The sequence below is a fragment of the Dendrobates tinctorius genome, unplaced genomic scaffold, assembly GCF_039654945.1.
Source record: "Dendrobates tinctorius isolate UK_male_01 unplaced genomic scaffold, ASM3965494v1 ptg000039l, whole genome shotgun sequence".
In the NCBI taxonomy this organism is placed as follows: domain Eukaryota; kingdom Metazoa; phylum Chordata; class Amphibia; order Anura; family Dendrobatidae; genus Dendrobates; species Dendrobates tinctorius.
The window spans coordinates 27,317,604-27,328,903 of NW_027361707.1; the positions used below are offsets into that span (position 1 = coordinate 27,317,604).

The following is an 11,300-nucleotide window of genomic DNA, read 5'->3' on the forward strand; positions in this document are numbered from 1 at the left end:
GTATCGACATTCAGGATGCTGATACAGTTGAATGTGCAATGCCAGGTGGGGAGGTGCCCGTAGCCAGCGCTGGCACCTGGCTCCCCTGACTCACAGGCTGCCTAGCATAGCGTGGTCTGCCGCTATTAGCGGCATGCTATTGGCTGGGGGCCCAAGGAGGGATGGGGGTCCTGAGCAAATGCCCAGTATGCCCCACCCTAATGACAGCTCTGCATGAAGAACAAAAGTGTTTACCAGCTGTCGCTTTTCTGTTCAATGATGTTGCTCTGCCTACCCCAGGTGGTTCATTCTCTGGCTTGACATCCAAGTCCGGCTCCCACTCTATGCACAGGGCCGTGAACTCCTCCAAACTGCCGATGAATACTCTGCCATCATTCCACTTCTCGGTCTTGCATCACAGCGATATTTACTCTCCAGCTCCCATCAGACTAATTGCACTGACCCTCTCGTCAATGCACAAATCCTTTCATTGCTTCTCTCCCATCTGATCGGTGCCCCACAACATCATAACGAGGGCCTGATCATTGTCATGATTACCTGACATGACGACCTCCAGGTCTGCCAGATACAACAAGCCTGTTAGACCATGCTGAGAACTTATTCTGCATGAGAAACGGTGTAAAAAAATAGATGGAACAAATTATTTACCAGCTGTTGATTTGTTCATTCTGCCTCATAAAAATCGCAGTAAGGATTCTCTCACATTTATCCTTCGCTCTATGCTGAGCATTTACACTGCGGTTTCAGTGTAAATCTCTGAAATACATGATGCAGATGGAACCCCAACAGATGATTCCCTATTATGAGGCAGATGGAGACACTGTGGCTGCTGTCTGGCCTATCATCTGGTTATGTCTGTCTTTTTATGCATGTGTGAAGGAGGGCCAGGTTCATAGTCATGGACTGAGGACACAGGTGTATCTGTGCCCTGTCCTACCATCACATGAAAATAGTGTCCATTACTCTGCATACCTGTGGCTTCACTTTCTGCGCCGTCAGGGTCCTCTCTGTGCTGTTGAAGGCTCCCTATAGATGGATCCGCATGGATGGAGAAACACTCCATTTCAACTTTCAAAAGAAGAACTTTACTGGTTTCATCCCAAAAGACTAGAAGCAATGGGATGAAACTGAATGGGAGGAGGCACAGATTAGATATTCGAAAAAACTTTTTGACAGTTAGAGTGATCAATGAGTGGAACAGGCTGCCACGAGAGTTGGTAAGCTCTCCTTCAATAGAAGTCTTCAAACAGAGGCTGAACAGACATCTGTCTGGGATTATTTAGCGAATCCTGCTTTGAGCAGGGGGTTGGACCAGATGGCCCAGGAGGTGCCTTCCAACTCTACAATTCTATGATTCTATGATTCTTTACGCAGCACATCTATATTCTTCACAGCATTAACAAGTTCCACCTTGCACATTTCTTCCTCTTTCCCTGCACTTCTCTCTGCCACACAGCAAATACCTGGGTCAGACAGTATCGTATGGTTCCTCAGCATCCTCCCTATTCAGCTCTGTTACGGTTAAACATTCCCTAGTCTGTTTCATCCCAGCCATGAAAGTATCAGCCTCCAAAGTCAGCTGCCACATGATTAGCGACCTGCCCTTCTATACTGTCTTCTGCGGTGTCAGGGTGTCCTCCCGATCCAAACTCACTGCATCTGGGCGTTCCCTCAGCCGTATTGCCCTGGATCTGAGGGCATCAGCCCATGCGATAAATTGCCGCATTATGGAGCCACCTGCATCCCCGTACTGCCACTGTTTATGCCTTAAGCTTCTGTTCCAAGATGGCTGTGGCCCTGTACTGTTCTGGCCTGGTGCTGTGGATGGCTGGGCTTCTCCCTTAACCCCTTAAGCCCCAAGGGTGGTTTGCACGTTCATGATCGGGCCAATTTTTACAATTCTGATCACTGTCCCTTTATGAGGTTATAACTCTGAAACGCTTCCATGGATCCCGGTGATTCTGACATTGTTTTCTCATGACATATTGTACTTCATGTTAGTGGTAAAATTTCATTCATATAACTTGCGTTTATTTGTGAAAAAAACAGAAATTTGGTGAAAATTTTGAAAATTTCGCAATTTTCCAACTTTGAATTTTTATGCCCTTAAATCACAGAACTACGGCACACAAAAAACTTAATAAATAACATTTCCCACATGTTTACTTTACATCAGCACAATTTTGGAACCAAAATTTTTTTTTGTTAGGAAGTTATAAGGGTTAAAAATTGACCAGCGATTTCTCATTTTTGCAACACCATTTTATTTTTACGGACCACATCACATTTGAAGCCACTTTGAGGGGTTTATATGATAGAATATACCCAAAAGTGACACCATTCTAAAAACTGCACCCCTTAAGGTGCTCAAAACCACATTCAAGAAGTTTATTAACCCTTTAGGTGCGTCACAGGAATTTTTTGAATATTTAAAAAAAAATGAACATTTAACTTTTTTTCACAAAAAAAATACTTCAGGTTCAAATTTTTTTATTTTACCAAGGGTAACAGGAGAAATTGGACTGCAAAAGTTATTGTGCAATTTGTCCTAAGTACGCTGATACCTGATATGTGGGGGGGAACCACTGTTTCGGCGCATGGCAGACCTCGGAAGGGAAGGAGCGCCGTTTGACTTTTTCAATGCAAAATTGGCTGGAATTCAGATCGGACGCCATGTCGTGTTTGGAGAGCCCCTGATGTACCTAAACAGTGGAAACCCCCCACAAGAGACCCCATTTTGGAAACTAGACCCCCCACGGAACTTATCTAGATATGTGGTGAGAACTTTGAACCCACAAGGGCTTCACAGAAGTTTATAACGTACAGCAGTACAATTAAAAAATCATATTTTTTCCACAAAAATGATCTTTTCACCCTCAATCCTTATTTTTCCAAGGGTAACAGGACCCTAAAAGATATTGTGCAATTTGTCCTGAGTGCGCTGATACCCCACATGTGGGGGTAAACCACCATTTGGGCGCATGGCAGAGCTCGGAAGGGAAGCAGCGCCATTTGACGTTTTTGGCTGGAATTGAGATCGGACACCATGTCGCGTTTGGAAAGCCCCTGATGCAGCAAAACAGTAGAAACCCCCCACAAATGACACCATTTTGGAAACTAGACCCCCCCAAGGAACTTATCTAGATGTGTGGTGAGCACTTTGAACCCCCCCAGTGCTTCACAGAAGTTTATAACGCCCGGGCGTGAAAATAAAAAAATCGTATTTTTTCCACAAACATGATCTTTTAGTCACCAATTTTTTTATTTTCCCAAGGGTACAAGGAGAAATTGGACCCCAAAAGTTGTTGTCCAATTTGTCCTGAATACGCTGATACCTCATATGTGGGAGAAAACTACTGTATGGGCACACGTCAGGGCTCGGAAGGGAAGTAGTGACATTTTGGAATGCAGACTTTGATGGAATGGTCTGCGGGTGTCATGTTGCTTTTGGAGAGCCCCTGATGTACTTAAACAGTGGAAACCCCCCACAAGTGACCCCATTTTGGAAACTAGACCCCCTAAGGAACTTATCTAGATGTGTGGTGAGCACTTTGAACCCCCTCAGTGCTTCACAGAAGTTTATAACGACCAGACGTGAAAATAAAAATATCATATTTTTTCAACAAACATCATCTTTTAGTCCCCTTTTTTTATTTTCCCAAGGGTAACAGGAGAAATTGGACCCCAAAAGTTGTTGTCCAATTTGTCCTGAGTACGCTGACACCCCATATGTGGGAGAAAACTACTGTATGGGCACATGTCGGGGCTCGGAAGGGAAGTAGTGACGTTTTGGAATGCAGACTTTGATGGAATGGTCTGCAGGTGTCATGTTGCCTTTGGAGAGCCCCTGATGTACCTAAACAGTGGAAACCCCCCACAAATGACACCATTTTGGAAACTAGACCCCCTAAGGAACTTATGTAGATGTGTGTTGAGCACTTTGAACCCCCAAGGGCTTCACAGAAGTTTATAATGCCCAGGCATGAAAATAAAAAAATCGTATTTTTTCCACAAACATGATCAATTAGTCTCCAATTATTTTATTTTCCCAAGGGTAACAGGAGAAATTGGACCCCAAAAGTTGTTGTCCAATTTGTCCTGAGTACACTGATACCCCATATGTGGGAGAAAACTACTGTATGGGGGACACGTAGGGGCTCGGAAGGGAAGTAGTGACGTTTTGGAATGCAGACTTTGATGGATTGGTCTGTGGGTGTCATGTGCGTTTGGAGAGCCCCTAATGTACCTAAACTGTTGAAACTCCCCACAAGTGACCCCATTTTGGAAACTAGACCCCCCACGGAACTTATCTAGATGTGTGGTGAGCACTTTGAACCCCCAAGTGCTTCACAGAAGTTTATAACGCCTGGGCGTGAAATTAAAAAAATCATTTTTTTCCACAAAATATTTTTGCCCCCAATTTTTTATTTTCCTAAGGGTAACAGGAGAAATTGGACCCCAAAAGTTGTTTTGCAATTTGTCCAGAGTATGCTGATACCCCATATGTGGGGGTAAAACACTGTCTGGGCGCATGGCAGAGCTTGGAAGGGAAAGAGCACCATTTGACTTTTTCAACGCAGAATTGGCTGGAATTGAGATCAGACGCCATGTTGCATTTGGAGAGCCCCTGATGTGCCCAAACAGTGGAAACCTCCAATTATAACTCCAACCCTAACCCCAACACACCCCTAACCCTAATCTCAGCCCTAACCCTAGCCCTAACCGTAATTGGAAAATGTAAATAAATACATTTTTTTTATTTTATTATTTTTCCCTAACTAAGGGGGTGCTGGGGGGGGTTTGATTTACTATTTATGGCGGTTTTTATGTTTGGCAGCTGTCACACGCTAAAAGACGCTTTTTATTGTAAAAATAGTTTTTGCATCACCACATATTGAGAGCTATAATTTTTCCGTATTTTGACCCACCGAGTCATGTGAGGTCTTATTCTTTGCGGGACGAGTTGACGTTTTTATTGATACCATTTTCGGGCACGTGACATCTTTTGATCGCTTTTTATTCCTATTTTTGGGACGCAGAATGAACAAAAACCAGCATTTCATTAATTTCTTTTGGGGGGGGTGCGTTTACACCGTTCCGTGTGCGGTAAAATTCATAAAGCAGTTTTATTCTTCGGGTCAGTACGGTTACAGCGATACCTCATTTAGGTCGTTTTTTTATGTTTTGTCGGTTTTATGCAATGAAAACTATTTTATATAAAAAATAATTATTTTTTCATCGCTTTATTCTGCGAGCTATAACTTTTTTATTTTTCTGCGGATGATGCTGTATGGCAGCTTGTTTTTTGCGGGACAAGCTGACATTTTCAGTGGTACCATGGATATTTATATACATCTCTTTGATCGCGCGTAATTGCACTTTTTGTTCGGTGGTGTGATAATAAATCATTATTTTTTGCTTCGTTTTTTATTTTTATTTTTTAAGGGGTTCTCTAAAGGGGTTAACTAATGGGACAGTTTCATAGGGCGGGTCGTTACGGACGCGGCAATACCAAATATGTGTACTTTTATTGTTTGTTTGTTTTTTTTTTTTTTCAAAAAATGAATTTATTGGGGGAATATTTTTTTTTTTTTACTAATTTATTTAGCGATTTTTTTAAAATTATTTTTACACTTTTTTTAACTTTATTACATTGTCCCAGGTGGGACACCACTGTCCTGTGACAGATCAGCGATCTGTCACAGGCACTGCTGCAGACTTCCTCATGCCTGCGCTTTGCAGGCAGTGAGGAAGTCAGCTCCCTACAGGCCCCCGAAGGGAAAGAGCCCCCCCGCAGCAGCGCTGCACATTGCGCTGCCGTGGGGGGCTCAGGGAAGCACGGAGGGAGCCCCCTCCCTGCCGATGCTTCCCTTTAACTCCCGGTACACCGCGATCAAACACCGTGTTTGATCGCAGTGTACAAGGGGTTAACGTGTCGGGGGCGGTCCGTGACCGCCCCTGACACATTGTGCTGGGTGTCAGCTGTGATAATCAGCTGACACCCGGCCGCGATCAGCGGCGCTCACCACGTGGGCGCCGCTGATCGCTATGACGTACTATCCCGTCCCTGGGAATTAAGTCCCAGGGCACATGGACGGGATAGTACGTCTCATGGCAGAAAGGAGTTAATTAAAATTGTGTGGTCACTGCTATCATTCTTGGCACTTAAGCCCGTGCAGACTGTTTGGGCACCGTGGCCCGACTAACTCCTTTGAGGAAGTTCTCCCTCTCTTAGCTGCAGCTGACCCCTCCTATGATTAACTATTTTCTAACTGGTTTTCACTATACTAAATTATATTCACTATACTGCCCCATCTAGTGGCCAGAAATGGGTTCTACACTTTCCCTAATAACAAGTACACAAAATAGCAAATATATACATTTACAACATGTACATAGCAGCATTGTTACAATACTAAGGAAAGGAGTGGGATATTACACAGTCCCGGTACACCCCTTACATATGAATAAAAGCATGGTGAGGTCACAGTTTTGTGCACTTCTGAAAAGAAAGACATCCCTGAAAGAAACCAGACAAGAGTCCAGGGTAACCCTGCTGCGTCATTATATTAATTGGATCTGTCCGAAGTTTCATCTGAATCATGTCATTTGAAGATTTAGATGGAATTCTCAACATCAGTGCTGAGCACAGAGCGCCAGATAAATGTGATCCCAAACGTTATGTAAAATGTTCCCAATAAAAGCTTTAACTCAATCCACAAGCAAGTGCCCACTATGGTCTGTCATCTGTTAACGGAAATATAAGAAGCCTCCATGTGACTGGTAACACAAAAGTTAAGGAAACACGAAATGGGTCCCCCAAAAGAAATTCAGTGAATTTTGCGCTTCCAAATCCAAATGCCCCGCTCCCTTCTGAGCCCCAGTGTGCCTAAACCACATTTAGCGTCCACATGTTTTGCATTTCTGTAGTAATGAGAGCCCACCTAATTTACGGGTGTATGTCTCCAGAGTCCAGATGTAATGGTATAAAATTCTGTGACACACCTGTTGTGTCAATATAATCACTGCACCCCTAGATTAATTCATTGAAGGTGTAGCTTGCAAAACGGGGTCATTTATGGGGGGTTCCGCTGTTCTGGCACCTCAGGGGCTCTGCCAATATGTCATGGCACCTTCCAACAATTTGAGCAACATCTGAACTCCAATATGGCGCTTCTTCCCTTCTGAGATTTGCATTGTGCCTCAAAAGTAGTTTTTGACCACATATGGGGTATTGGTGTACTCAGAAGAAATTGCGTAACAAACTGAAACAATTCCTCCTATTAGTCCTTTTGAAAATTGAAAACCCTTGTTACTTTTGTGAAAATGAAAAATTTGGGGCTCAAGCAACATTTTTGCGGGAAAAGTGTACTTTTTCATTTTCATGTCTGAACGTTATAAAATTCTGTGAAGCCCCTTTAGGTTTAAAGGGCCTGTCACACTAAGAGATATCGCTAGCAATATCGCTATAACTAGTGACGTGTCTGATACTTACCTATGACCGGCTCCCCCGCTGGTTATCGCTGATCACGCGAGAACGTCCTGGACTGTTTCTCGTCGTCAGCTTCCTGCGGCACTTCCTGCTGTGACGACGAGCGACGCGTGGAGCCGGGCGGGAGGACGCAGGATCGCCTGGTGTGACAGGTAAGTAGCGACCCCCGTCCCCAGCGATGTCGCTGGTGAGATCTGCCTATGTGGCAGCTCACTAGCGACCACTTAGCGATGTACCAGCGATCCTGACCGCGTCATATCGCTGGTCGGGATCGCTGGTACATCGCTAAGTGTGACAGTACCTTAAGGTGCCCACCACACATCTAGATAAGTTCCTTGAATAGTTTAGATTCCAAAATGGGGTCACTTTTGGGGGTTCCACTGTTTAGGCACATCAGGGGCTCTGCAAACGTGACATAGCGTCCACTATATTTTCCAGTCAATTTTGCACTTCAAAACCAACTTGGCACTCCTTCCGTTCCGAGCCTTGCTATGCTCCCAAACAATAGCTCTCCACCACATATGGGGTATCAGCATACTCAGGAGAAATTGCACAACAAATTGTATGATCCAATTTCTCCTGTTACCCTTGTTAAAATTTGGGGCTAAAGTAACATTTTTGTTCCAAATTGCTTTAACTCCTGTGAAGCAGCTGAACCGTTATTAAACTTCTTCATTGTGGATTTGAGCACTTTGAGCGGTCAGTTTTTAAAATGGTGTCACTTTTGTGCATTTTATGTCATATTGGCCTCACAAAGTCACTTCAAATGTTCCGGCGGCAGGCATTCAGCACAGTGATAGGTGGGATGCGGGGTGGGTAGTGGCAGTCACTGACACCATGCACCCTTCTCTCTGCCTGCGTCCCGCCCGTTGCTCACTCCCTGTACTCAATTGAATTCACATCTGTGAACCATCTCTACGTGAATTTGTCAAAAGAACCACCATCCGTACATAAATACGTCACCGGAACCACCATCAGTACAGGAATATGGCACCAGAACCACCATCAGTTTTGCTATGAACTCTGTCACATGATGTGCGTAACAACCATCAGACATATCTCTTTATCTAGAATAGGCCTGTTTAGTTTCCATTAGGATATCTGCCAAATACTGGACACATTAACTGAAACCAAACGGCCCCATTATAGTTAAGCAATATTAGTTTAAATGACTGTCCTTGGGTCTGACATATAAAATATAGGATGTCAAGGGTGAATATCACTATTTGTCCATTGTATTTTGTAAATTGTCTGCAAACAATGAATTATTCTATACATAACTTTGAAAACGACTCGATGTTGAGCCTCACCCCTAAAATACGGAACTTTTTTTTTACTTTTGCTGGTATTTTTGGGAGAAAAATTGAACAATTCTAATGGAAGTAGTCGTCAGAGTGGGAGGAAGTTGGCATTATGGGACCTGTTACCTTAGTCACAGACCCATTTCTTCACTTGGGGACTGAAGGTGAAGTGGGCAGTTGGGTCACCATCAGCTTCACCTGCCTTGGGCACCAAAATACCTTGTCCCTGCCATGCATACATCCAAATTGTGTTAAAATTGCCGCACTGGGGTCGTTGGCTCGAATCCCACCAAGGATGACATCTGCAAGGAGTTTGTATATTCTCCTCGTGTTTGCGTGGGTTTCCTCCCACACTCCGTTATACTGATAGGGATAGGGAATTTAGATTGTGAGCCCCATCGGGGACAGCGATGATGATGTCTGTACAACGCTACAGAATATGATGGCGCTATATAAGCAAAGCATAATAAATAAATGTATGTTGTCATTCCAAATAAGGTAGAATCAATCTTTGTACCCCAACCTGACCCAACTGTCGCTACGTGCTCTGTTATCCACCGGCACAAAAATTTGCATTTGCCGAGGCCACATTCAAACTAAGAGAGGACGTTTGGACTAAAACTAAATAAGACCTTTGTTCTCACATGTCATAGGGACATCAGACGTTATACTAAATGCAGTGTGACAAATTGAACCTAATAATAATAATTTTTTTATTTCTATAGCCAACATTTCTGCAGCACTTTCCAATGCAAAATTTCTGGCAGGATCCCTAACTATCATGAATCTTTAATTGTATTGGTCCACTTATATGGGACAAATGGACCTTTTGGGGGCCACTAGGCTGCATTGCCTGAGTGTCACTGCAACCCTTGCACCCACAATAATTATGCCTCTGACAACATGTACATAGTTGGCATCATTATAAAATCTTTGTCTGTAATAGTCAGGGCACGCTGGGAGTTAACCGTTTTTAGCAGTAGGAAAGCAACAAATATGAGCCAACTGGACTGGAGGATACATTTTGCGGTACATATTCTATTAAAACCTTTTGTCTAGGTTAAAAAAAAATGTAATTCTTAGTTTGGACAAATATTTTCTAGAAATTCAAATTTAAAAATATTGTTGCAGATTTAAAATAAAAAAAAAAAAATATTGACAGTTAGGCTTCTTTTACACTTACCGTGTTTTTGCTGTCCGTTTTTGCACCTCAAAAGATTTCTATGGGGACGCAAAATCGGCCCGCAAAAATTAGTCGGTGCGCCGTATGGCCATGAGGGCCGTATTTGCGGCCGGGAAAAAGATCGAGCCTGTGGCCCCTTATTGTGGCAGACCGTGAAAATAGCGGCGGTACGGCCCGCAAAAAAGGCCCGCAATAACGGGCCACAAAAAACCCGGTAAGTGTAAAAGAAGCCTTACAAAAGTCAAAAAGTTTAAGGATATGTGATTTCCTCTGGACTACAAGCCCTGTGCAGGATACTATATATAGAAAAGACACACGTTCATTTACTTACCATTGTGCCGCAGACCTGGCCTATGCCAATCACCAAGAAACAGAGCCATGTGAAGCGGCAGGCGGCCTCCATGCTGTGTCCTTGCCTCCTGCAAGTGATAAAAGTTTGCTGTGGGCTTGAGCTAAAGTAAATATTACAGGGATGGTCAAATGGTCATCTTGGTGTTTTGCAAGCAGCTGTGATTTCCTGCTGTTCCCTTCTGTCTCTCTAAGCACATTACAGGCAAAGGAAAGAATTAGCATTTAATTATTAACTACTGATCTGGTGGGCGAAATTGTAAGCAGTGTAAATTTTGCAAAAAAAATTCTAAAAACTCTAAAGTCTAACTCAATAAATAACACAATGAAATCTTTGCAATATCCAACTATATAATAGGGCTATGGAAAAGAGGGATATATATATATATATATATATATATATATATATCTCAATAGTAAACATGGAAATAAGAAAATTTGTAATATATCGTGTCACAGAAATCTGCTTCTTTCTCCTCCTGGACTGATTTTTTTATATTCTTAATTTATGTTCAAAATTCTTAATTCACAAGTAAAATTTTGTCTTCAGTGAATACAGATTTTCCAATTACTGAGACAGGAGATGACAGTTGGTGCTCATAAAGTTCTATGGAGAACCGTAACTGTCGTTTCAGGAGAACTTGCAACTAGCTTCTCCGTAGAATTTTAAAGGCACCAACTGTCATCTATCTGAATAACGGGAAAATCTATCATCACTGGATATAGATTTTACCTATTAATTGACAGTGAAAGATTAGTCCAGGAGGAGAAAGAAGCCGACTTCCTTGATCAGATATGTTACAAAGTTGTATAGTTTTATGTGTACTCTTGATTTATGAAATAAAAGTTAAAACGACGGTTACTCTTTAGGCTATGTGCCCACGTAGCATTTTAAACTGGACACTCAAAACCGGACTCCTTCCCAGAAAACGCGTGTTTTTCCGCGCGATTTTACCATTATGTTCGCGATTTTCGC

General features: G+C 42.9%; 1 protein-coding gene across 1 annotated transcript in view; it reads right to left on the reverse strand.

The window, feature by feature from the left end:
• HGFAC (HGF activator) overlaps positions 1–10,492 on the reverse strand; it is a 122,856-nt gene extending 112,364 nt beyond the window's left edge. The window contains exon 1 of the mRNA XM_073574566.1: positions 10,308–10,492. Coding sequence (XP_073430667.1) covers positions 10,308–10,379 — 72 coding nt within the window. The 5' untranslated portion in view covers positions 10,380–10,492. The remainder of the gene's footprint in view (positions 1–10,307) is intronic.
• Between the last annotated feature and the right edge of the window lie 808 nt (positions 10,493–11,300).